The 27,260-nt window shown below is 37.6% G+C and overlaps 2 protein-coding genes across 3 annotated transcripts in view; both read right to left on the reverse strand.

Annotated features, from left to right (window-relative positions):
* LOC110447777 (CD63 antigen-like) overlaps positions 1–13,329 on the reverse strand; it is a 27,751-nt gene extending 14,422 nt beyond the window's left edge. The window contains exons 1-4 of the mRNA XM_021493681.1: positions 13,204–13,329; positions 10,007–10,086; positions 6,846–7,076; positions 2,673–2,747 (exon numbers count right to left, since the gene is read on the reverse strand). Coding sequence (XP_021349356.1) covers positions 2,673–2,747; positions 6,846–7,076; positions 10,007–10,069 — 369 coding nt within the window. The 5' untranslated portion in view covers positions 10,070–10,086; positions 13,204–13,329. The remainder of the gene's footprint in view (positions 1–2,672; positions 2,748–6,845; positions 7,077–10,006; positions 10,087–13,203) is intronic.
* Positions 13,330–16,327: 2,998 nt separating this feature from the next.
* Positions 16,328–26,913, reverse strand: LOC110447778 (CD63 antigen-like). 2 transcript variants are annotated; one of them, XM_021493683.1, is made up of 8 exons: positions 26,844–26,913; positions 24,896–24,975; positions 23,725–23,955; positions 22,428–22,502; positions 21,910–22,023; positions 20,687–20,878; positions 18,052–18,135; positions 16,328–17,015 (listed from the first exon to the last, which is right to left on the reverse strand). In XM_021493683.1, exons 2-8 carry the CDS (start codon positions 24,956–24,958, stop codon positions 16,941–16,943), a joined length of 834 nt encoding a protein of 277 aa, XP_021349358.1. In that variant the 5' UTR covers positions 24,959–24,975; positions 26,844–26,913; the 3' UTR covers positions 16,328–16,940. The 2 variants fall into 2 exon arrangements, with proteins under 2 accessions (XP_021349358.1, XP_021349359.1); XM_021493684.1 differs by lacking the exons at positions 16,328–17,015; positions 18,052–18,135 and adding exons at positions 18,307–18,810; positions 19,850–19,933.
* Positions 26,914–27,260: the final 347 nt, after the last annotated feature.

Consider the following 27,260-nt stretch of genomic DNA (forward strand, 5'->3'; position numbering starts at 1 on the left):
GACTGTCGAATGGAATCTGAGTAGTAATTTTGGGGCTAATTATAGGACTGTCGAATGTTAATCATAGAACTGTCGAATGAAATCTGAGTTGTAATATAGGGCCTTATCATAGGTCTGTCGAATGAAATCTGAGTTTTAATATAGGGGCTAATCATAGGTCTGTCGAATGAATATGAGATCTAATATAGGGGATAATCATAGGACTGTTGAATGAATCTGAGTTATATTATAGGGGCTAATCATAGGACCGTCGAATACAATCTGAGAAGTTATTTAGGGGCTTATCATAGGACCGTCGAACGGAATCTGAGTACTAATAAAGGGGTTAAGCATAAGACCGTCGAATGGAATCAGAGAAGTAATATAGGGGCTATTCATATGACCGTCGAATACAACCTTAGTTCTAATATAGGGGCTAAGCATAGGACTGTCGAATACAATCTGAGTAGTAATAAAGGGGCTAAGCCTAGGACTGCCGAATACAATCTGAGTAGTAATATAGGGGCTAAGCCTAGGACTGCCGAATACAATCTGTATTGTAATATAGGGGCTAAGCATAGGACTGTCGAATACTATCTGTGTAGTAGTAAAGGGGCTAAGCTTAGCACTGTCGAATACAATCTGAGTAGTAATATAGTGGCTAAGCCTAGGACTGCCGAATACAATCTGAGTAGTAATATAGGGACTAAGCCTAGGACTGTCGAATACAATCTGAGTAGTAATCTAGGGACTATTCATAGGACCGTCAAATGGAATCTGAGTACTAATATAGGGGCTAATCATAGGACTGTCGAATGGAATTTGAGTCCTAATATAGGGGCTAATCATAGGACTGTCGAATGGAATCTGAGTAGTAATTTTGGGGCTAATTATAGGACTGTCGAATGTTAATCATAGAACTGTCGAATGAAATCTGAGTTGTAATATAGGGCCTTATCATAGGTCTGTCGAATGAAATCTGAGTTCTAATATAGGGGCTAATCATAGGTCTGTCGAATGAATATGAGATCTAATATAGGGGATAATCATAGGACTGTCGAATGAATCTGAGTTATATTATAGGGGCTAATCATAGGACCGTCGAATGAATCTGAGTTATATTATAGGGGATAATCATAGGACTGTTGAATGAATCTGAGTTATATTATAGGGGCTAATCATTTGACCGTCGAATGAATCTGAGTTATAATATAGGGGCTAATCATAGGATTGTCGAATACAATCTGAGAAGTTATTTAGGGGCTAATCATAGAGTCGTCGAACGGAATCTGATTACTAATAAAGGGGTTAAGCATAAGACCGTCGAATGGAATCTGAGTAGTAATATAGGGGCTAATCATATGACCATCGAATACAACCTTAGTTTTAATATAGGGGCTAAGCATAGGACTGTCAAATACAATCTGAGTAGTAATATAGGGGATAAACCTAGGACTGCCGAATTAAATCTGAGTAGTAATATAGGGGCTAAGCATAGGACTGTCAAATACAATCTGAGTAGTAATATAGGGGCTAAGCTTAGGACTGCCGAATACACTCTTAGTTGTAATATACGGGATAAGCATAGGACTGTCGAATGCTATCTGTGTAGTAATAAAGGGGCTAAGCTTAGCACTGTCGAATACAATCTGAGTAGGAATATAGGGGCTAAGCCTAGGACTGCCGAATACAATCTGAGTATTAATATAGGGGCTTATCATAGAACTGTCGAATACAATCTGAGTAGGAATATAGGGGCTAAGCCTAGGACTGCCGAATACAATCTGAGTAGTAATATAGGGGTTTATCATAAAACTGTCGAATACAATCTGAGTAGTAATCTAGGGACTAATCATTGGACCGTAGAATGGAATCTGAGAAGCTATATCGGGGCTAAGCATAAGACCTTCGAACAATCTAAGTAGTTTTATAGGGGCTAATCATAGGACTGTCGAATGGAATCTGAGGTATATTATAGGGGCTAATCATAGGAATGTCGAATTGAATCTGAGTAGTAATTTTGGGGCCTATTATAGGACTGTCGAATTTTAATCATAGAACTGTCGAATAAAATCTGAGGTTTAATACAGGGGCTTATCATATGTCTTTCGAATGAAATCTGAGTTATAATATAGGGGCTAATCATATGTATGTCGAATGAATCTGAGATCTAATATAGGGGCTAATCATAGGACTGTCGAATGAAATCTGTGTTCTAATAAAGGGGATAATCATAGGGGCGTCGAATGGAATCTGAGTAGTAATATAGGGGCCAATCATAGGACTGGCGAATGGAATCTTGTAACTAATATAGGGGATAGTCATAGGACCGTCGAACGAAATTTTAGTGGTTATCTAGTGGCTTATCATAGAGACGTCGAATGAAATGTGAGTACCCATATATGGGCTAATCATAGGACTGTCGAATGAAATCCGTGTGGTAATACAGGGGCTTATCATAGGACTGTCGAATGAAATCTGAGTCATAAACATGATTATGATCTAACCAATGAGGATGTTATAAACAACAGTAGTATCTTATATATATATATGTGCTAAGACGTCATACCTTGTGGGTTGATGTTGTGATATATATCTGTAGCATGACCCTATATATTGATATTGCAATCTGTTCGTTAATACTGCTACATGCTTTATATTCGTTTAATTATTACTAAACTGATAGCACATACCCCAGTCCTCAGAATGAAGAAGAACGCCAGTATGACGACCTGAGCTAGGGCCAGTACCAAAACAATGATGCCGTACTGAAATAGATATATAAAAAACACAGTTACATTTATATAGCATACGGGTATCAATTCCTGTTTCTATAGCGACCATGATAGTAAAGGATCCCTACCCCACTGTACTGCGGATTTTCCTGTAAACAGTTAGCTCCCCTTTACTCCCGTTTAGTAATACGTATAACAAAGTTTAACAGGCACTACTCTTGCTCAATCGGTTAGAGCGAAAGTACACCAATCTGAAGTCCGTGGCCCGTATTCATGAAACCATTCTCGTCCTCAAGCTTGGATTTTGTGCTCAAGCCTGATTTCTTGTTCCGGTTATAAAATAATAATAAAATATTATTATATCAATGATTGAAAAAAAAAAAACACATTTGAAACGACTTAAAGTCAAATACTGTTTTCAATATTTACATTTTAACTTTTTGATCGTTTGACATGATTTAAGTGAGTCACAAGAAAGTTGGTTTGAGCACAAAGTGCATGCTTGAGCATGAGAACGGTTTTATGAATACAGGCCCTAGGTTGATCACCGTCTAGCCCCGCTGGTTTGTTTTTTACACTCAAAACACTGTTGTTGATGATTTTTTTTTTATTTTATCTTTAATATTTTGCATGAAAGTCCAGCAAGGTATGGGTTTCTTTTCAGAAATGATTGATCAATGTTATTATCATCCCGGAAAAAAACCAATTTTCAATACTTAGATATTTGTTTGGCAGTGGTACAATGATCCTTAATTGATATTGTTTGACGTCACAGATTCAATGAACCGAAACTTTGACTTTATACCAATGCCATGTATCGGGTTTGCACGGTTGCCAAAATCAGGATAAGGTTTTGATAAATGTTGAATAGTATGGTAGTGTTTATATACACAACAACGACTCAGTGTTATAGACTGACTAGGTAGGTCCACGTCTCTGGAATATTTGATTGTTATCACTCAAATGTCTGATCCTCAGTTATGACACCAGTGGCGAAAAAATATTAGAACAATCTAGTTCGGAAATTCTTCACAAAAACTTAGGGACTCATGACCATTCTATAGACTCACAGACAGAATACATCTTCCTGTAGTAAGCCCACATCATGAGGGAAAATTGGACACTGACAGGTTTCATGTATGCTATCGCTTTTATCATACTATTAAAGATGTTGGTCATACTTAAGACATGTGTAAGGTACGTATATAAAACGATTCATCCTGACTTACATTAAATCATACAATGTAGATATGATCTTAAAGGCAGATAAAGACACTCCTTTGCTACAAACATGAGTAAGAACGTCAATGAAGACGAGTGACAGATTATGTAGGAGTAACTGTGTTCTTTAGGTTTGGTTTATTTGTGGTTTACGACCTATCAACAGCTATGGCCATTTAAGGAAGGACCAGGCGTTAGTGGTGGAGGGAGGCCGGAGTGCAGGGAGCAAAACGATCGACATTTGGCTTGTGCCTGCCGATTACCAAAAGTAGACCTCGAAACCGTGGCCGTGTGGAGGATGTCTAGTGATTGTAGACGTTCAGATGCTTCAACTACTTAGCCACCGCTGCCCCGACAGATACTGCGGTCATACGTGTGTATACAAGAGAGAGGCAAGGGAAGTGTGACGTCATTATGGCTGCTAGGGTTACTGAGCAGAATGATGCTTGTATATGTAACGAATAAAGCTCAACAGCGATAAAAAATGGTTAGGGCAAGTATAAAAGGAGACATACACTCAAAGGAAATATACCATTTAACTATTATATCGGAATAGGTGCAACCAAGAATCGTTATGACGTATAACCAAGAGAAAAAGAGGCGTTTCTTTCAAGAGAACAGACGACACAACCAACATTCATGGAGGCCGACCAGAAAAGAATTTGACGTAGAACCAAGACAAAGGGAAAGATGCAACAACGGGTCATGAAGGACATTTAAAGGGAAATCAACAACGAAAGGAGACATGCAATCCCGGAGACTAACCGAGGGGACTGGAGATGTTCCGCCAAGAGTCAAGGATATCAATCCAGAGAAAATGTGACATTCAAGTACTATGCAATGCATGGTTAGGTGCCTATTTAATTAAAAATCAAACAGACATGAACCAAAGGAAAAGACCAACTTAGGCAAAGAGAGACGCATAACCAAGGGGATAGGAGGCATACGACTACATGAGAAAGTCAACCATGGAGACCAACTAAGGAATAGAGAGATGTACAACAAAGGGGATAGGAGGCATACAACTACAAGAGAAAGTTAGCTATGGAGACCAACTAAGTGAAAGAGAGACACAACTACAGGAGAAAGTAAATAATGAATACCAACCAAGGAAAAGAGAGACGTACAACCAAGGGGAAAGGAGGCAAACAACTACAGGAGAAAGTCAACCATGGAGACACACCAAGGTCAAGAGAGACGCAAATACAGGAGAAAGTTGGCTTTGGAGACCAACTAAGTGAAAGAGAGACGTACAACCAAGGTCAAAGGAGGCAAACAACTACAGGACAAAGTCAACCATGGAGACACACAAAGGTAAAGAGGGACGCAAATACAGGAGAAAGTTGGCTTTGGAGACCAACTAAGTGTAAGAGAGACGTACAACCAAGGTAAAAGGACGCAAACAACTACAGGAGAAAGTCAACCATGGAGACACACCAAGGTAAAGAGAAACGCAAATACAGGAGAAAGTTGGCTTTGGAGACCAACTAAGTGAAAGAGAGACGTACAACCAAGGGGAAAGGAGGCAAACAACTACAGGAGAAAGTCAACCATGGAGACACACCAAGGTAAAGAGAGACGCAAATACAGGAGAAAGTTGGCTTTGGAGACCAACTAAGTGAAAGAGAGACGTACAACCAAGGGGAAAGGAGGCAAACAACTACAGGAGAAAGTCAACCATGGAGACACACCAAGGTAAAGAGAGACGCAAATACAGGAGAAAGTTGGCTTTGGAGACCAACTAAGTGAAAGAGAGACGTACAACCAAGGGGAAAGGAGGCAAACAACTACAGGAGAAAGTCAACCATGGAGACACACCAAGGTAAAGAGAGACGCAAATACAGGAGAAAGTTGGCTTTGGAGACCAACTAAGTGAAAGAGAGACGTACAACCAAGGGGAAAGGAGGCAAACAACTACAGGAGAAAGTCAACCATGGAGACACACCAAGGTAAAGAGAGACGCAAATACAGGAGAAAGTTGGCTTTGGAGACCAACTAAGTGAAAGAGAGACGTACAACCAAGGGGAAAGGAGGCAAACAACTACAGGAGAAAGTCAACCATGGAGACACACCAAGGTAAAGAGAGACGCAAATACAGGAGAAAGTTGGCTTTGGAGACCAACTAAGTGAAAGAGAGACGTACAACCAAGGGGAAAGGAGGCAAACAACTACAGGAGAAAGTCAACCATGGAGACACACCAAGGTAAAGAGAGACGCAAATACAGGAGAAAGTTGGCTTTGGAGACCAACTAAGTGAAAGAGAGACGTACAACCAAGGTCAAAGGAGGCAAACAACTACAGGAGAAAGTCAACCATGGAGACACACCAAGGTAAAGAGAGACGCAAATACAGGAGAAAGTTGGCTTTGGAGACCAACTAAGTGAAAGAGAGATGTACAACCAAGGTCAAAGGAGGCAAACAACTACAGGAGAAAGTCAACCATGGAGACACACCAAGGTAAAGAGAGACGCAAATATAGGAGAAAGTTGGCTTTGGAGACCAACTAAGTGAAAGAGAGACGTACAACCAAGGTCAAAGGAGGCATACAACTACAGGAAAAAGTCAACAATGGAGACAAACTAAGGAAAAGAGTCACGTACAACCAAGGGGAAAGGAGGCATACAACTACAGGAAAAAAGTTAACCATGTAGACCAACTAAGGTAAAGATAGACGTGCAACGAAGGGGGTAGGAGGCATACAACTACAGGAAAAAGTCAACCATGGACACCAACCTAGGGAAAGAAAGAAGTACAACCACGGGGAAAGGAGACATGGATTGAGAACTACAAGCAATGGCGAGGACGAAGATCAGAGGAGTCCTGCTTTCTTTGTAGCATAGGTAGAATGCAAGTTTATATATCGAATAGGTAAAAGGTTCACGCGAAAATACATAAAAGAGGTTTACCTACCACAGCAAGCAGGATCCTGAGCTCACAGCAGGCTCCGATCAACCCAATCGCAGCTATGCAGAGTATAGTCAAGCCAACGATAATAAAGATGACTGGAAGACTGTTCGCGATGTTCGCCAGATCAAGTCCGTTCACGGATATTTTGTCCAGCAATGGTTTTATGTTGTCGCTGAGGAAGTCGATACTTGTCAGCATTAGTATGCCTGGTATCATGATAGCTATACCCAGCACCTACAGACAGGAACGAAACAGGTGGACAATCATACAGCGCACAATACATTAGTATGCCTGGTATCATGATGGCTATATCCAGCACCTACAGACAGGAACGAAACAGGTGGACAATCATACAGCGTACAATACATTAGTTTGCCTTGTATCATGATAGCTATACCCAGCCCCTACAGACAGGAACGAAACAGGTGAACAATCACACAGCGTACAATACATTAATATGCCTGGTATCATGATAGCTATTCCCAGCACCTAAAGACTGGAACGAAACAGGTGGACAATCACATAGCGTACAATACATTAGTATGCCGGGTATCATGATAGCTATACCCAGGACCTACAGATAGGAACAAAACAGGTGGACAATCACACAGCGTCCGATACATTAGTATGCCTGGTATAATGATAGCTATACCCAGCACCTACAGATAGGAACAAAACAGGTGGACAATCACACAGCGTACAGTACATTAGTATGCCTGGTATCATGTTGGCTATACCCAGCCCCTACAGACAGGAACGAAACAGGCGGACAATCACACAGCGTACAATAAATTAGTATGCCTGGTATCATGATAGATATAACCAGCACCTAAAGACTGGAACAAAACAGGTGGACAATCCCACAGCATACAATACATTAGTATGCCTGGTAACATGATAGCTATACCCAGCACCTACAGACAGGAACTAAACAGGTGGACAATCATACAGCGCACAATATATTAGTATGCCTGGTATCATGATAGATATCCCCAGCACCTACAGTCAGGAACGACACAGGTGGACAATCATACAGCGCACAATGCATTAGTATGCCTGGTATCATGATAGATATCCCCAGCACCTACAGTCAGGAACGACACAGGTGGACAATCATACAGCGCACAGTACATTAGTATGCCTGGTATCATTATAGCTATACCCAGCACCTACATACAGGAACGAAACAGGTGGACAACCACATAGCGTACAATACATTAGTATGCCGGGTATCATGATAGCTATACCCAGCACATACAGACAGGAACAAAACAGGTGGACAATCACACAGCGTGCGATACATTAGTATGCCTGGTATAATGATAGCTATACCCAGCACCTAAAGACTGGAACGAAACAGGTGGACAATCATATAGCGCACAATACATTAGTATGCCTGGTAACATGATAGCTATACCCAGCACCTAAAGACTGGAACCAAACAGGTGGACAATAGCACAGCGTACAATACATTAGTATTCCTGGTATCATGATAGCTATACCCAGCTCCTACAGACAGGAACGAAACAGGTGGACAATCACATAGCGTACAATACATTAGTATGCCGGGTATCATGATAGCTATACCCAGCTCCTACAGACAGGAACGAAACAGGAGGACAATCACACAGCGTACAATACATTAGGATGCCTGGTATCATGATGGCTATACCCGGCACCTACAGACAGGAACGAAACTCAGCATTAGTATGCCTGGTATCATGATAGATATCCCCAGCACCTACAGTCAGGAACGACACAGGTGGACAATCATACAGCGCACAGTACATTAGTATGCCTGGTATCATGTTGGCTATCCCCAGCACCTACAGACAGGACCGAAACAGGTGGACAATCACACAGCGTGCGATACATTAGTATGCCTGGTATCATTATAGCTATACCCAGCACCTACATACAGGAACGAAACAGGTGGACAATATAACCAGCACCTACAGACAAGAACGAAACAGGTGGACAATCACACAGCGTACAGTACATTAGTATGCCTGGTATCATTATAGCTATACCCAGCACCTACATACAGGAACGAAACAGGTGGACAATATACCCAGCACCTACAGACAGGATCGAAACAGGTGGACAATCACTCAGCGTACAATACATTAGTATGCCGGGTATCATGATAGCTATACCCAGCGCCTACAGACAGGAACGAAACAGGGGGACAATCACACAGCGTACAATAAATTAGTATGCCTGTTATCATGATAGCTATACCCAGCACTTACAGACAAGAACGAAACAGGTGGACAATCATACAGAGTACAATACATTAGTATGCCTGGGATCATGATAGCTATACCCAGCACATACAGACAGGAACAAAACAGGTGGACAATCACACAGCGTGCGATACATTAGTATGCCTGGTATCATCATAGCTATACCCAGCACCTACAGATAGGAACGAAACAGGTGGACAATCATACAGAGTACAATACATTAGTATGCCTGGGATCATGATAGCTATACCCAGCACCTATAGACAGGAACGAAACAGGTGGACAACCACATAGCGTACAATACATTAGTATGCCTGGGATCATGATAGCTATACCCAGCACATACAGTCAGGAACAAAACAGGTGGACAATCACACAGCGCACAAGACATTAGTATGCCTGGTATCATGTTGGCTATACCCAACACCTACAGACTGGAACGAAACAGGTGGACAATCATACAGCGCACGATACATTAGTATGCCTGGTATAATGATAGCTATACCCAGCACCTACAGACAGGAACGAAACAGGTGAACAATCATACAGCGTACAATAGTATGAAGTCACTTTTGTTTTAGTTAAGTGCGATATTTATAAAAACAGTTCTAGACTCGGCTTGTCATGGGGAACCCGTTAATGTTGTTATCTTTCTTGAAGACAGAAGAGAAGATAGAATTTGATATATTTATATACCGAAGCACAAATACAGATAAGTAGATTGAGTGTCAGGTTTTTTTCTAGAATCATAATTACAGGTAAGGTGATTGTTTTTCATAAGTTCACTTGAAACTTTAATACAGGTAAAATATATCGAGTTTGTAAGCTAAGGACAAATTCCTTTTACATACCACGCTACCCTTACATTTTATCTAAATCCAAAAATGTACCTGGTCACAGCTCACAGATTCAACTTACCATAAATACTATGTTCAAAATAACGATGACGTACTTCGAGATTGTCTGTGTGCAGCACACCATGATGAAGCTACTGTCGACTATAAAAGATCAAAAAATAACAAATTATATGTTTGCTTGCATTTGCTAATAATATTAGTAACGTAGGCGTGCATTCATCTTCGAAGTCCAATTAACTTTCTCTCGAAAGACACGCGGTTGGCTGTTTGATTGGTTTTATGTAAATCAAACTGACCAATCGCAAGGCTGATTCTTGTCCTTTGAAAAAAGAGCGCCACCCGTTTTCAAAACCAAACAGTTCTATCCTTAGACCCCTTGGCTAATTCATTAAATTGTAGGGTAATATATTTTTCCCTTTTTTAAGCACGAACGTTCTAAAACAGTTTAATTACTGTATGTTTTCTGTTCTTTATCGCGCGCTTCACAAATGTTTCTGATTCTAGGAAGTGTATATCTCATCAGTTTAAATCTAAAAAATCAGCGGTTACTGAAGAATGCCAGATGTCGAACTTTTTAAGTTGAGAGCGTTGATATATGACAATACAAACATTACTTTCCTGAAGGAATCTCTATCTCAGATACAGTTATATGGTCGCACAACGTTACACGATGTGCTGTGTGCGCACTATATACTCACAGTGTGAGTACGATTCGTCACCTGTACACACAACGGGCGAACGATGTGTGAAGGCGATCATGGTTGATATAAATATAAGAATAGATGATATAACAAATTTAATTCGTTTCAAAACTTCATAATATAGATTTAAAGGTACATGTATATTACCATATTTTAGCCCGATCGCAGGTTTATATATTTGTATATGTATGTGTGCTTGGTACGAAATTATGTTTTTCATGTTTATGAATGAAGGACATCAATCGACACGTGTTAATACAGATATCGACACTACGGCCCCTTGAAAATATGGCGTAAACAGTTCCCGTCATTCGGGGCACTTGCTTAACTTTCTTAGGTGTAAGACTGACGCAGGTGGCTCACAAAGAAAAACTATAGATCGACAGAATCGCAATTACCAAACAAGTCAAGACCAGTTGAGCTAACATAATTGGTCATACTGTAAATCACAAATGAACCTTCTGTGTCCGGCACAGGTCAGGGAAAACTCCCGGTCACTCATCTAAATGTAATTTTCCTGTTTATCACGTGGGAGTCAAGACCCTTATTTGGTTTCTCTGTAATTATGCACATGCGCTGTATGCATAATAAAATTCCACAAGTGCAAAATACACTAACAAATATTTACACAACTACAACGTCCCTTATTTCAAGTTTCCATTTCGTAAAATTGATCCACCGACTTTAACAGATTGTATACATATGCGGACATGAGGTCAAAACAGGACGAACGATTGCTTAATCGCATGATTGTGCGCACCATCTGCGTTACAAAAACTCATTTAAAAACCAGATCTCATATTTCATACCCCAACTTTTCACTACCGTGAAAAAAACCCATTTCTTACTATAAATAAATTCATGAAAATCGAGATCTTCGTAGATTCTATCAGCAAATCGACACATTTCAAAGTTTACCTATTGACGATGTAATTGCTACTTCTTGTCTATAGAAATCAGAGATATGAATCAGTTACGTAACCAAAGCACTGTGTATACATACTGTACCTTTGAACTGTACATATCATTATCTATACAAATCAGTAATATAACCGTCCAATCACGCGACCAACGCGCTGTGCCTACAATTGTTCCCTTGAATGGCTTGGATCGGCGATCTTACAATCTTACATATTTTTGTTTCAATAAATCTTTAGACAAACATTTACATTTCTGTTGTGGTTCTTCAAAGTAGTCGTGCACTCCTAATTAAATATTCCTTTATAAAACCATAAACCAGGATACGTGCAAACGTTCGCCCTTCGCCGGTTAAAAGCCTATTTCGACCAGCTTTAATTTCGAATTTCTCTTTTGATTACTATATATTTGATATTGTTTACTAAAATTAGCTGTAATGATAGATTCACCCTTATTCGAAGGGCGAAAAAGGCGATAGTTTACTTGCATAAAAAAAATACTGGTATACAGAATTCGCTTGAGAAAAAAACGTAATTTATGTTGAATCAATGCTTTACATTAAACATTTTTAATCGAAAACACCAGCACAGATAACACATACGATAACGCACGGTAGTTTAGTGGTAGGACGCCGGGCTCGTTACCGAGGGGTTGCGTGTTCGAGTCAAGTCACAGCATTGTGCTGTATCCTTGAGCAAGATACTTTACTCCGCTTGTTCCAGTCTACTCTGCTGTAAATGAGTAATTGGTTGAGCAGTGCTAGAATTGTTGACTGCTAGCTATGAGTGCAGAAATGGCAGGGCCGGCAATATACTCCACAGGGAGTTGAGAAAGATATTGGCTGGTTGCAAAGGCCCTGTAACCACGGATAATAATTTGTGAACCGCTTTGAGACGACCTACAAACTAGGTTGTGATAAAGCGGTATATAAGAACCTCGAAATATTATCAGTCTGTGCTGTATACTTGAACAAGATACTTTACTCCGCTTGTTACAGTCTACTCTGCTGTAAATGAGTAATTGGTTGGGCAATGCTAGAATTTTTGACTGCTAGCTATGAGTGCAGAAATGGCAGGGCCGGCTATATACTCCACAGGGAGTTGAGAAAGATATTGGCTGGTTGCAAAGGCCCTATAACCACGGATAATAATTTGTGAACCGCTTTGAGACGACCTACAAACTAGGTTGTGATAAAGCGGTATATAGGAACCTCGAAATATTATAATTCATTATTATGCGAATTTTGCTTCCAACATGTCGGTTTGAAGCTCGTTATTGTAGACGATTATATATATATTTTATTTGTTTACAATTAGTTATTGACTAGCTGATCGAATAACTGTTTCACATCAATTTACCAGAAAAAACAATACTGGTTACATAGAGTACATTATGAGTGAAGTGTTATGTCGATATGCATATACGTATGTGCAACGATACCAGAGAAACTGAAATACTGACATAAGTTGCATTAATCGTTACCCCAATTTTTCATGCCTGGTATCATACCATACATCTTGCGTCTTGTTTGATATCAAAATTCGGTTAAATCCAAAACATGATCACTAAATCATATTATTTCTTATAACATGCAACAGTCGTTTTTCAATTATGTCCCTAAATTGACCCACCTGTTTACCTTGTTTCTGTGTAAATTCCGAATGATTTTCAACAGCCGTTTCCTTCACTGCGTAGTCTATGTGTGACAGGCATATGCTATTGGACTTCGACGAAGTCAGGTTTAAACTAGCATGCTTGATCAGTCTTTTTGTATTCTTCCGAACAAAAGACATGGATATCTCGTTATCTTACACGATTGTGATGTTAAAAGGCGGTCAGTGATTATTCAAGGCACATACAGGTGGTTTTTGAATATCTTAACCTTTTTTCTTTTAAATCAACATCAAGAATTAAATATTTAAGAATAACACAAAATAACAAAATATTATGGAACGAATATAAAAAAAATAAAGGTTTCACAAAAACTATTTTTACATAAAGGTAATGTGTCATGAAGCAAAACTTATTCTTGAATATAACGGTAAAATCAACAATATATCACTCTTTTGTCAGCTTAATGACGAAAATAAGGATAATGATTGATCTTGTATTTATTATATAAAAAGATAAAAAAATAAATAAAAAAATGTCCGATTAAGCTACACACTAAAGAGATAAATCAATGCATTTTGATAGAAGTTGAAAAATTGACACGAAAAAAATGAACATCAAGCTGACAATACTTGTTCAATTCAGACCAATAGATACTGAGATAGTGGAGTATTGTATTTCAACACTCCGTTTTGACAAAAGCATTACCCGGTTAGTTTAAAGTTGTGTCAGCTTTACCTCGACATATTGGTTAATGGTATAAGTTGCACTTGGTACACGACATGATTAAATAAATTAGAAACATTTACCTTTATAATAAAGTTTATTGATACTTTCAAAATTAATTTCTTTTCAGTAGCTGTCCAACTATATTTACGGTATTTCAGATATGATTGAAAGCTTGATGTGTTAACAACTAGACCTTAATTTGATTTATTTTAAATCTATACACAAGTCAGAATCGTGTTTGTGTTGATATAAATATAGCGTTATATATGCTTATCAACGGTATTCGTGTTTCTTCTTAAAATAACAACGCGTGTCTATCAGGAAAAATGTTCGTGATTAAACGGAGCAAACGTATCTCTGTTAACGTCATTCCGTTTTCGGTTCAATCAACAATTATTCCCGAAGTTCAAAGTGCAGTTCGTGAATGGAATCTTCAAACCGGATGTATGATTTTCAAAGATACATTTTATAGAAAATCGACTAATTATGCAGTTGTACTTTTGATGAAAGTGATTTTATTTTTGGAAAAGTAAATTTCTTGAGTAAATGCCATTATTTCAAAGATATTACATACAGGGATAACAAGTTACTTGATTCGAGAGAATGGTTTTCGGAAGAGGAAATTTCCTAAGTGATTGCCAAAATTTCAAAAAATATGAAATATAGTTATGCAGTGTAATTTGTCTAAATATTCTTGGGTGTTTTTCGGGAGAATAACCTCCTTGAATGATGCCAGGAGTTGAAAGATATGAAATAAATTAAAAGTGAATGACCTTTGAACGTGGAGAAACAAAAGACAATAAGCTATTAGACGCTTAACAAAGAACAAAATGAAAACGTCGATGCTTTCCAACGATGATATTGTTTCTGCAATGTTAGTTATATGTAGTCTTTGTATGTAGTATTTCATCGTTTAGCAAAATAAAAATCATTTGACATAACTATATGACTTGCCCTTTGCTTTTTTTTATTATGACCATTGTTAAATGTGCTTTTTTTGTAGCAACCTATCAGCCTAATTTGCTCCGGTCTTTTATGGCTCGTTTTACTGTTCCGTTCAGCATTTTCTGCACAAAATGGAAATAGGAAGAAAGGTATCACCTAATTAATAACCTTCCTTGGATATGCAGAAAGCATGACAAAATTTTCATTTTCTACATAAAGCCGGTTCGTGCAATTGAGACTAGTCAATATCATACTAAAGTTCAAATTAATGAATAAATCCACGCCTTACGTGTTTCTGTCCGTATGCAATTTACGGCGAATAGAAGAAAGTGCCAATGAAACTCTATATAAGGTTTTAAATTTCAAATTGTTGCTTTTTATAATAATTATTATATACACCATTTGATATAGCGCCCTGTCTAGCTAACATGTCACTCTAAAGCGCTTTATAGTACATATATATACAATTGATACAATTAACATATACATTAATCAATTCAATTTTGAGGAATTCGCAGGAGCTGCCTTATCAGGTGCTAACTACTAGCCCTATGCCACCTTGCTAATATATATTTATGTGTGTATGTCTGCGTCTGTGCTGGAGATGTAATGTGTTCTATTTGTAGTGGGACCGTGCTTCCGACGGCATCATTTATAGTGCACCTCACTTGGACGCTACAACACAAATACCACAACATCCACCCCAGACCAATGTATACTCCACCCAGGTTGTTGGAGTTTCGTGGGCAAGAGAAAATCACTTTTTCTGAATATCCATGTGTACGACGACTGCGAGCATCGAACCCCGGCCGCCTGCGTGGAAGGCCGGGCTGTTCACCACTCGATCAATCCGCCCTTATATATGAATCAAATTTTAACTACAATTCCTTTAAACGGTACCATAATAAACCACAGCTACAAGTCTATATTCAACTTTGGAGACTGAAATCTCAACAGCAATTGATGATCTGTTGATTTATATAATTTCTTGTTATTGATGACTTTATGGTGGGTATTTTTACAGAAAATGTTAAAACCAATGACAAATCATCTCAGAAATCAACACATTTCGCCTATTAGTCCATGTTTTTTAAGTCGTCCTGGAACTTCTCATGAAATAATCAAGGTAACCTATTTGGTTGGATCAAAATATCAAAAACAGACCAATCGCATGGCGTAAAGAAGGGACCTTAAATTCTACCATAAGAAAATCCACTAAAATGAAATAGATATGTGATTTCAAGAGCGGACGCTTCGATTTCGAAGACAAGGAAAGGTAAAACCAATCCCTTGACTTCATCTTTATACTATAATCAATGACTGGAAGCTGCAGTGGGCATCCGTGCTCGTTGTCCCGCCTGGTGCTATGTTTGTCAGAAATAGGAATAGTATGACATTTACTGGTGACGCTTGCCAAATTTTAAGTACAGTTTAGGCTAAAAGTAATGACACAACACAACAAACAATGTCAACCAGTGACAACAATTTTATTAAACATAGCAATAATATATCTGAAATCAAAAGTTCCTTAAGTTTCGACAACATCACATTGGAATACGTACAAAACCTTTTTCACTTTTTGTTGGTTTATTTTCATCATTATTTTTTTAATTGCACTGTATTTCTCCCCACAAAATTATCAATGTAAGATTTTGTTAATTTTATAAATGTTGAGTAAGACTTGGCTTGGCAATTGCCGCTGATCATACAGTTTAGTCGCTTTGTGCGACTGTATTGTGATCGGATGTCAATGTTCGAATCCAGGTTGCGTGTAAAGAGCCTTTGATTTTGTCAAGACATACAATGTATTTCGATGGCATAGAAAAGAAATGTGTATTGAGTAGAACCTTGAAGACAATAAGCCGTTTGCAAAACAAGCTCAAATAGGTAAACTGTTTCCACACAAAATAAACACCGGGTCCATGCGTATGCGTTGGGAACATCTGTTACATCTACCAAGTGAAAGTTTTTTCTTCAATCGAAAAGTGCGAGTTACATCTAAGTAAATCGAGAATTCGTTTTGAATTAGGACACGTGCGCCAGTTTTTTTACTTCTGTCAAGTCATGTGATATCGGTTGTCCATCAAGGGGTCACACTCTTACTCCGATTGTCCCGCTCTTCATATAGGTGCAGCAAAGACAGAAAGTGAATATCACTATCAAAATCTGTAAACAAAAAAAAACAGGTAAGCTATTAATTAAGTTTGAAGTAGTAAACAATTCTTTTCTCCATTACATTTTTATGGCATTTTTACGATATTTCAAAAATATATACATGAACTCGAGTGAGGTAATGAATTGTACTACACACGTGTTATTAACAAAGAAGGAATATATCACAAAAGTTTTTGTTTGTCAAAACGGGTTAGGATCATGATATTTGGTTTGATATATGTGTTGAGGAATGAAATCACGTTTGTTTCAATCAATGAAATTAACCCTCTATCAAAGTGACATGAATAAACTATGTTTAAAAATGACAGCAAACATTAAAAGGAGTAATGTAATATTACTCCATAGCAAGATCCATAATGCGTAGATTGCTGCCATTTAACATGATGAAGTTTTCCAAATAACAGGGTTTACACGAAATTACGTTCCATGCACTCCTGGACTATGTCATTGTCAAATCGGAGGCATGGTATTAGATACTGATTGATTTCAGGTAGGTTTAACCCCACCGAAAGCGAGGCTGATACCTGTCCTTGGAAGATTACAGAGGGAAACAATCCAAATCTGATCAATTTAACCGTTATGCGTTTGTGTGATTCTTTATATTTACATCAAAAGATCACATTAATCTACTTGTGTCATCCACAATGTGGCGAAAACGGAGCCTTTGAGGTGAGGAGAACATCCTTTGACCTTGGAGGATGACCTTTGAAAATTAACTTCAACCAGTTTAAAGGTCAGGGATGTGATATATATAGCCAATTAATATTAAAGGACCGACAGGCAACTTACTGTGTTTTTACCTAATTTGATGTCATTAACAAGTTCTCGTGGAGAAACGTGTAGTTTCGTGCTATAAGAAGTTCTACGTTGTACATTATAGTGACTGGTTTTGCATGTGTCATTGCCCCGGTTCTTGCTTTAAATTCCAATTTTGTTGATACTTTGTTATTCTTTCTTGTCTGTGTTGTTTGTTTGTTAATTTATTGATTTAACAGGTGGCTGACACATTAATGATTGTACAACATACCTGCAGCAGTAGTGCACCGAGGCAGATGTATCCCATCATATCTAGAGTAGATCCAAAACTTGACATGATCGCGTCGTAACAGCCCTAGAATGAAAACAAAACAATGCTGTCACACAAGTCCCAGTAAGTCACACGCCATATTTGGCATGATTTATCACACGTATTTGACCTTTATTGGGTTAAACTCATCTTAGATTTTGCTATTGTGTGTAGTAACTACAGTGTAGTTTCACTTAGTTACGATTTANAAAAGTGCGAGTTACATCTAAGTAACTCGATAATTCGTTTTGAATTAGGACACGTGCGCCAGTTTTTTACTTCCGTCAAGTCATGTGATATCGGTTGTCCATCAAGGGTCACACTCTCACTCTGAATGTCCCGCTCTTCATATAGGTGCAGCAAAGACAGAAAGTGAATATCACTATCAAAATCTGTAAACAAAAAAACAGGTAAGCTGTTAATTAAGTTTGAAGTAGTAAACAATTATTGTGTCCACACACAATAAACACCGCGTCCATGCGTATGCGTTGGGAACATCTGCTACATCTACCAAGTGAAAGTTTTTTTCTTCAATCAAAAAGTGCGAGTTACATCTAAGTAACTCGATAATTCGTTTTGAATTAGGACACGTGCGCCAGTTTTTTACTTCCGTCAAGTCATGTGATATCGGTTGTCCATCAAGGGTCACACTCTCAGTCTGAATGTCCCGCTCTTCATATAGGTGCAGCAAAGACAGAAAGTGAATATCACTATCAAAATCTGTAAACAAAAAAACAGGTAAGCTATTAATTAAGTTTGAAGTAGTAAACAATTATTTTCTCCATCAGAGAACATTTTTATGGCATTTTTACGATATTTCAAAAACATATACATAAACTCGAGTGAGGTAATGAATTTTGCTACACACGTGTTATTAACCAAGAAGGAATATATCACAAAAGTTTTTGTTTGTCAAAACGGGTTAGGATCATGATATTTGGTTTGATATATGTGTTGAGGAATGAAATCACGTTTGTTTCAATCAATGAAATTTACCCTCTATCAAAGTGACATGAACAGACTATGTTTAAATATGACAGCAAACATTATAAGGAGTAATGTAATATTACTCCATAGCAAGATCCATAATGCGTAGATTGCTGCCATTTAACATGATTAAGTTTTCCAAATAACAGGGTTTACACGAACTTACGTTCCATGCACTCCTGGACTATGTCATTGTCAAATCGGAGGCATGGTATTATATACTGATTGATTTCAGGTAAGTTAAACCCCACCGAAAGCAAGGCTGATACCTGTCCTTGGAAGATTACAGAGGGAAACAATCCAAAGCTGATCAATTTAACCGTTATGCTTTTGTGTGATTTTCTATATTAACATCAAAAGATCACATTAATCTACTTGTTTCATCCACAATGTGGCGAAAACAGAGCATTTGAGGTGATGAGAACATCCTTTGACCTTGGAGGATGACCTTTGAAAATTAACTTCAACCAGTTTAAAGGTCAGGTATGTGATATATATAGCCAATTAATATTAAAGGACCGACAGGCAACTTACTGTGTTTTTACCTAATTTGATGTCATCAACAAGTTCTCGTGGAGAAACATGTAGTTTCGTGCTATCAGAAGTTCTATGTTGTACATCATAGTGACTGGTTTTGCATGTGTCATTGCCCCGGTTCTCGCTTTAAATTCCAATTTTGTTGATACTTTGTTATTCTTTCTTGTCTGTGTTGTTTGTTTGTTAATTTATTGATTTAACAGGTGGCTGACACATTAATGATTGTACAACATACCTGCAGCAGTAGTGCACCGAAGCAGATATATCCCATCATATTTAGAGTAGATCCAAAACTTGACATGATCGCGTCGTAACAGCCCTAGAATGAAAACAAAACAGTGCTGTCACACAAGTCCCAGTGAGTCACACGCCATATTTGGCATGATTTATCACACTTATTTGACCTTCATTGGGTTAAACTTATCTTAGATTTTGCTACTGTATGTAGTAACTACAGTGTAGTTTCACTTAGTTACGATTTAAGAATCTTTCTCCTCTGTTTCACCCTCTCTCTCTCACACACATTCTCAGGATTGACAAGTAGAACAAACTCGAACCTTATACTTTATTTAATAACTTCCAAAACTAATTTCCACTTAAGAAGGAAATAGTCAAAGCAAAACCGTTTGAATAGTAATAATAGATATTGAATATAATATTTTTCATTTGTATTTTATCACACTGAGTTTACTAGCAACGAATAACTGTATTTAGATTTGTTCAGTTTAAACATAGTATGCTCGCAAAAGCTTGTAATTCGCCGTTCCTAATTGGTCAACTTCGCGAGATCAAATTTGGTTGGATGACGCGAAGTAACCATAGTAGAGAAAAATATGATAGGATGCATGAATTCGTATGAACTCCGCAGGTGTTGTTTTTTGCAACAACAAAAAAACAACAGAAGACACTTCCTAAAAATCGTACGCACTTACTATGTTATTAATTTTGTTTTGTGTTTCTTCTTCCTCTTTCTTCTTTAAAGTACTGCTTGACTTACATATAGTAAAATTCAACCTGACATTCATTGTTCAAAACAAAAGGCTATAACTCAACGAACAGCAATTACACTTACATCAGAGTGATATGTGCCGCTAGTTGCAGTGTCGGTACACGCTGTATTGACGAAGGCGGAGTATGTGTCCTCGGTTACACCGATACAGCATCCTTTTGGTATCTTTAAGGAGACTCCATCTCCACTCCGCCAGGGGGTGAGGTCGAAGTCGTTTGTTGTCGCGGTTACCGGATTCACACCACAGCACTCCATCTATCGAACAAAGTAATGAATTATAGAGTACTTGCATCTCCTTGCATCGGTAGCCTGTTTTTCAATACTAGAGTCTATATTGACGCGGCTTTTCTGCATCGGTCAACCTTTTCTACACTGACTTTTCACTACATCTCGGTCGTTTCTATGTTTGAATGATATTAAATCATATATATATATATTAATACTTTTTTTCTCTTACTTTATCCCCTTCAGATTCGGAGGTATAAGCCTGCTGTATCACAATGCCTGTCGAAGAGGCGGTATATATGGAACCTCTTGCGGAATCGGGGATTCCGTCTATGTTTTCTGCTTAGTGGAAAGCTAATTATTTGATCTGCTGCCCACATTGAAATATTTTCTTTTCTCTCTCATTATTTCACTCTTACTTTTCGGCGAATATCTCGCTGGACACCCGTCTTCATACGTGTATGACCTTAACTGTTCCGAAGATATCAAACCCATACAAGCCAACGTTATTACTCATAACACCAGCACACAAGGTTCAATAGTTGAAAAAAATCTACATATGGGTAAAAAACAGGGAATACCGAAATGTCAACAAACACCTTATTTTGAAACCTTCATCGATAAAACTAGGGCAAAACTTTAATCCTTTCACCACTGTAGACCATAATGGACCCTTCCATATCAATGCATGGTAGAGTCTACTAAAGTTATATCGGGGTGAAATGGGTTAACAAAAACAAGAGGGACGTGGAGATCTTTCAACAAGAACAACGAGAATAAGTCCAAATGTTCCGGAAGGGTGAATGTCTTTTGCTGTATTGATGACAACCCTCATGCAAAGGTCAAATCCATTTAATGCCACGACCTCAAAGCTAGAATGGTGACAAACAAACAGCAAGATACGGTTACATTAATGATCATATTAAAAATAATCGATATCCATATCACACAAAGAATTTGCATATTTCCCTTTAAGATCATGTCGATTTCCCATTGTCTTCAAAAACGTGCATCGTTATAAAGCTCTACTTGACAGATTGTATAACATAACGTGACTTTACCTGCATAAACATATAGTTGAACGCTGAAGACACTTCGTCACTCTTGTCCAGGTCATCTTTTGTGTAGCTTGACTGTAGTTGGCTCAGGAACTCATCCTTTATAGTATCATCCAACTAGAACAAGAAATAAAATGTATTTCTCTAATCTTAGCATTTTCTGGTAGATATCGAAACAATGCTATAATTTATATTCCTGAAAACTAATAAAGGCGTTCATTCTAAGAATATCGAACTGAATGTGAGAACTATTAATATAATTGTGTCGTTATAGTTGAAGTAACTTCATAAGAACATATTGGCGTGCTGTATTTTAAAATTTGTAAAAAGATAGAGTCAAAATCCAAAATCACGTATTTTCAAGTGACAATGATCTAATCAATGATACAATAATGTTGTAATAACGTCACCTTGTGTGGATATTTTGGAACAGCTTTCCATCATGAATTGGCATAGTAATGTATTTGTTAAAAAATACTATGGGAGTTCTTATTTATCATTACTGAACTGATTGCACCTACCTGGGTCCTCAGAAGGAAGAAGAACGCTAGTATGATGACTTGCACCAAGGCCAGTACTATAACAATGAGGGCGTACTGAAACACAACAATAGCATGCAAATCTAGTTGTATAACATATTGGTAACAATACCTGAACCTTTTTGTAAAATTTGGCTGACTAATTAATTGACATTGCATAATGTCCTATATATAATAAACCGATACCCCACAAAGCCTATATAGTATATCGTGTTTGCACAATTGCCAAGTTCAGGGGGAGTTCCATGAAGTGCTGAATAATTCGGTATTGCCGATATCAAAAGTAATAGCTCTCGATTATTAACTAACGTGACAATCGCAGTCAAAAAATCCTAGTTGATTGCCAACCTTCATATCGAGAAATTATAATCATTTTGTTATCACTCCCAACCTGCATTATAGCTTTTAAAAGCCATATTGTAAACTGATGAAGATTTCCACGCAGTATAACTTTCGCCTGTTTTGACAAGTGAAGGCGAATTTATCATGACAGCGAATATTAGTAACATGTTAATTACATGTTAAGGGATTGTATCGGCAAGGGGCGACTATTTGACTGGTCGAAAGTTTCTCGGTATACAGTAAATGGTGTGAAATGTATTGAATCACCATACAGCAGATGTTTATCAAACAACAAACACATGTTAGTGAAAAGTGGATAGTATCTAAATATATCTACATTTGCTCTGCATCCTTTCATTGCAATGCATTGAGAAGGCAAATGTTGACTACCAAAACATCTTCTATTGTAACGTCGTCACTCTCTATTGTGACGGCTGTAATTTCATTGTTGTCAAGACTTAATTTGCTGTTCGAAATGAATAAATAAAGTATAACAACTCTATCAAAACATAAATATCAAATTAATAATGAATATTTTATTATATGTCGTTATGGTCCTATAACACTCATCGGTATTGCTGACAAACTTACATAAAGCCCTACGGTGCGTTATTAAGTTTGGTTTTTGGTTTGTTTGTGTTTTGTGTCCATTTAACAGCTATGGTAATTTAAGGACGTGCCATATTTTGGTGGTGGAGGGAAACCGAAGTTCCCTGAGAACAACCACCGACCTACGGTCAGAGTTATTTACACTTGGCCACCACGGCCCCCATTATTATGTTTGTCATCAATAGCAATGTGTGTTATACGACCATAACAAAATTGCTAATACATTCATTGCTTAAATGATTTTTTGTTAATTGATTGTATGGTATACAGAACATTGATATTTATCTAAAACAAAGTGTACCGTTTTGGGTACAGTGGCGCTACTTACCAAAACAAGCAAGGTTTTGATTTTACAGCAGGCTCCAACCAGTCCGAGTGTAGCTATGAAGAGTATCGACGCGCCAACGATGATAAAGATGATTGGGAGGTTGTTAGCGATGTTTGACAGATTGATGCCATTGAAGGATATCTTGTCCAGCAAGGGTTCAATGTTGCCACTCAGGAAGTCAATATTTGTCAGCATAACTATTCCTGGGACCATGACGGCTAGACCAAGCACCTACAGCCAGGTATGAAACAGATGAGGAAAAAAGATATGACGCACCATATAATTAGGTCAACATTTCTAACATGACCCAGCTAGATGAAACAGAAATGTTAGAAATTTTGTTAGGTCAGATACTATTCAATTTGATAATGATACTCATAACGAATTACTGATAAAAGAAAATTAATTATGTTTCCTGATTGGACTCGAAAGATCAATACTTGTTAGTAGGTTTATCTTGATAAATTTACTTGAAATATTAGCACTGGTAACTTGATTGAGTTTATTAAGTGTACCCGAATTATCAATACAACTGAGTAGATTGAGTTTCTTAACAGTACTTGAAACATTAATACAAGGATGGAGATCTGGTTTTCCTAGTGCACTCGGTCACTTATACCTGTAAGTGGGTTGAGTTTATTAATAATTATGACCATTAACGAGAATGAGCTTCATAAATGTACTCGAAGCCGTAAGAACAGTAACTTAATTGAGTTTCTTGACCAAACATTAATACAAGTATGTAGATTGGATTTCACAAGTGTACTCAGTCATTAATACATGTAAGTGAGCTACGTTTCGTAAGTGTACTCCTCACATTATACCTGTTAACTTGATTGGGCTTCGTAAGTGTACTCGAATCTCTAGATTGAACTTCGTACATGTAAATGTTCTCTAATCATTAATATATGCAAGTAGCTATGAAATTAGAGTGAGCTTCATACGTTTACTTGAATTATAAATACGTGTAAATTGACCGAGTTCCTTAAGTGAACACAAATCATTTATACAGGGGAATCGGTTGAGTAAATGTGCAATCCTGTCTATATGACATGCCAAGTGCACTATATTACATGCCAAGTGCACTTAAGAACACTTATCGTGACATTCACATTTGACAAGAAGTTCCATTCACTTTCACTTTTGAACACAGCTCTTTAATACAACTTACCATAAATATAATGTTCAATCCTATAATTATGTACTTCGAGATTCCCTCTTTGCAGCAAACCATGGTGGAGCTGTAGTTGGCTATAAAAGATACAATATTAAGCTCAGCTATATACAATTTGTTATATTAAGATATGTTCAGCTCCGTTTTATGATTTAAACATTTCGGCCTCCTGGCCATCTTCATGAGCTATACTGGATCTGTAAGTATGGTATGTTATCTTGAATGGGCAATCTTCAATATTAATTCCAAAACTGAAGGTTTGTCAAGGAAAGCGGTTGGAAACAGAATGTCGTTAAAAGTAAAAAGAAATGCAAAGATACTTGCAAATATTGCAATGGGTGCATTATATTTATTTTAGTCGCCTTTATGTCCCCAAGTAGATGGTACAAAAACCGATTCCCCATTCTGCATGGGTTCCCAAGTTAATCGCCTGCTACGACCATGAAGTGAGTAACAGCTGAGGTATTCTTTTTTCTCTACCCGACCTGCGGAGATGTGATAGTCATGGATTACACATAAAATGATAGTCATGAAAAGTATTTAGAAGATCGATGTACCGTAGCTTCCCGAAGACCATCACCACATATCCATTTCTGCTTCGTAGAGGATGTTTTTATTAAAATAAGTATTGTCCAATCAAATCAGTTATATTATTCCATTACGTTCAGTGTTGTAATTACTGTGTAAATATAATGTTCCTTTGTTTTGTACCGATTACATCAAAGCGAATCAGTATTACAACTCCGTTACGCGACTAATGCATTGTGCCTACCATGTTCCGTTGCATGGTTTGAGTCGGCGATCTTATTTCATTCCTTTTTTTTCTAGGACAAATAGCATCACCATGTTGTTATTCTACCAAATATTCACGTTTATCGATTCCTTTATAAAAGCTATGGCGAGAAACAGTCGCCTAGACCAACGTTTGTAGTTCGCCTTTAAAGCCCACATCTTTAACTTCGTCTTTCACATTTGCTTCCTTTGTATATGATGTTGATGATTAGAATTAGCTGTAATGGTTAATTCACTCTCATTCGATTGGCAAAAAAGGCGAACGTTACCCTGTATCAAAAATATTCCCGGGAAAAGGTGTTTACAAGAGAAATACCCTAATCTCTGATGAATCAGGACTTAAAATAAGAACAGTATGATACATTTGTAAACCAGCCCTCTTTACGAAATACGATAAAAGGCGGAAGTTAAACTGCTTCAAATATTTCAAAGTATACAAATATCAAAATTGCCGTATTTTATAATGAGTCAAGAATTAATTACGGGACATTATGAAAAGAACATTTGTCGCTGTTTGTTTGTGTTTCACGTCCTATTGACAGCTATGATCATTTAAGGACGTACTAGGTTTTTGGTGGAGGAGGAAAGCGGGAGTACCCGGAGAAATCCAACCGACCTGCAGAGAGTACCTGGCGACTGCCCCACGTAAGCCTTGAACCAGCCACCCAGTGGGGGCTAGTGGAAGCAGACTGTCAAACGACTTAAACACTTGGCCACTGCGGCCCCTTACTAATCGAAAGCAGCTGCACAGATTTATTATATATTGAGATATCGCTAATTAAGCGTGTAGAAGAGTATGCTTATCACTTTTTGATTAAAAGTAGATCGGATAAATGTTTTATGAATAACTACTGATTATATTTTTTTAGTTTATAAATAAATTAATATTATGTGATATATATTATATATACAAATGTAATATTAGTTATCAGCAGTACTAGAAAACAATCTGAAATTGTGATAACCCATCCCTTTAGCGTTCATTTTGTGTTGTAAACAAATACCTCCATTATTATTTTCTGTGGCACTATTTGTCCATATCCGATTTAATTTTATGCTTTTTCAGTGGTGTTTGGAGTAAAACAACGGCTAATAATTGAAATATGTAAACTGCTAATTATTTTATCAGTGTTGCTTTACCAGCTAGACCTACCTGGACTGTCTTAGTTTTTAAATCCCAAAAGGCTTTTAACGTGTGTTTCCTCCGCTGTATAGTCTTTTTATGATACGCAAATATTATGTGACTTTGCCCAAGTTAGGTTTAAACTAATCGAGCATGATCGGTCGTTTGTACAATAGGCACTACCCGTAACACTATCTGACACGGTAGTCGTATAACAATGGAACTAGCAGATTACCAACCGCTTATTGACACATTAGGATCGATTTTGAATATAAACCTTTTTTTATTTCAAATATTAAGAAAATCGGAAATTAAAAATAACGAAGTAACACCCAAAAAGGAGCGAAGAGAAATTGATTCAACGCAATGTGTTATAAAGGAAACATAACCGTTGATGAAATGTTCAATACACAAGTTGTAACTGATATGTCAGCTTAAGACATGAAA

This window comes from Mizuhopecten yessoensis, unplaced genomic scaffold, assembly GCF_002113885.1.
Source record: "Mizuhopecten yessoensis strain PY_sf001 unplaced genomic scaffold, ASM211388v2 scaffold3621, whole genome shotgun sequence".
Classification (NCBI taxonomy): Eukaryota; Metazoa; Mollusca; class Bivalvia; order Pectinida; family Pectinidae; genus Mizuhopecten; species Mizuhopecten yessoensis.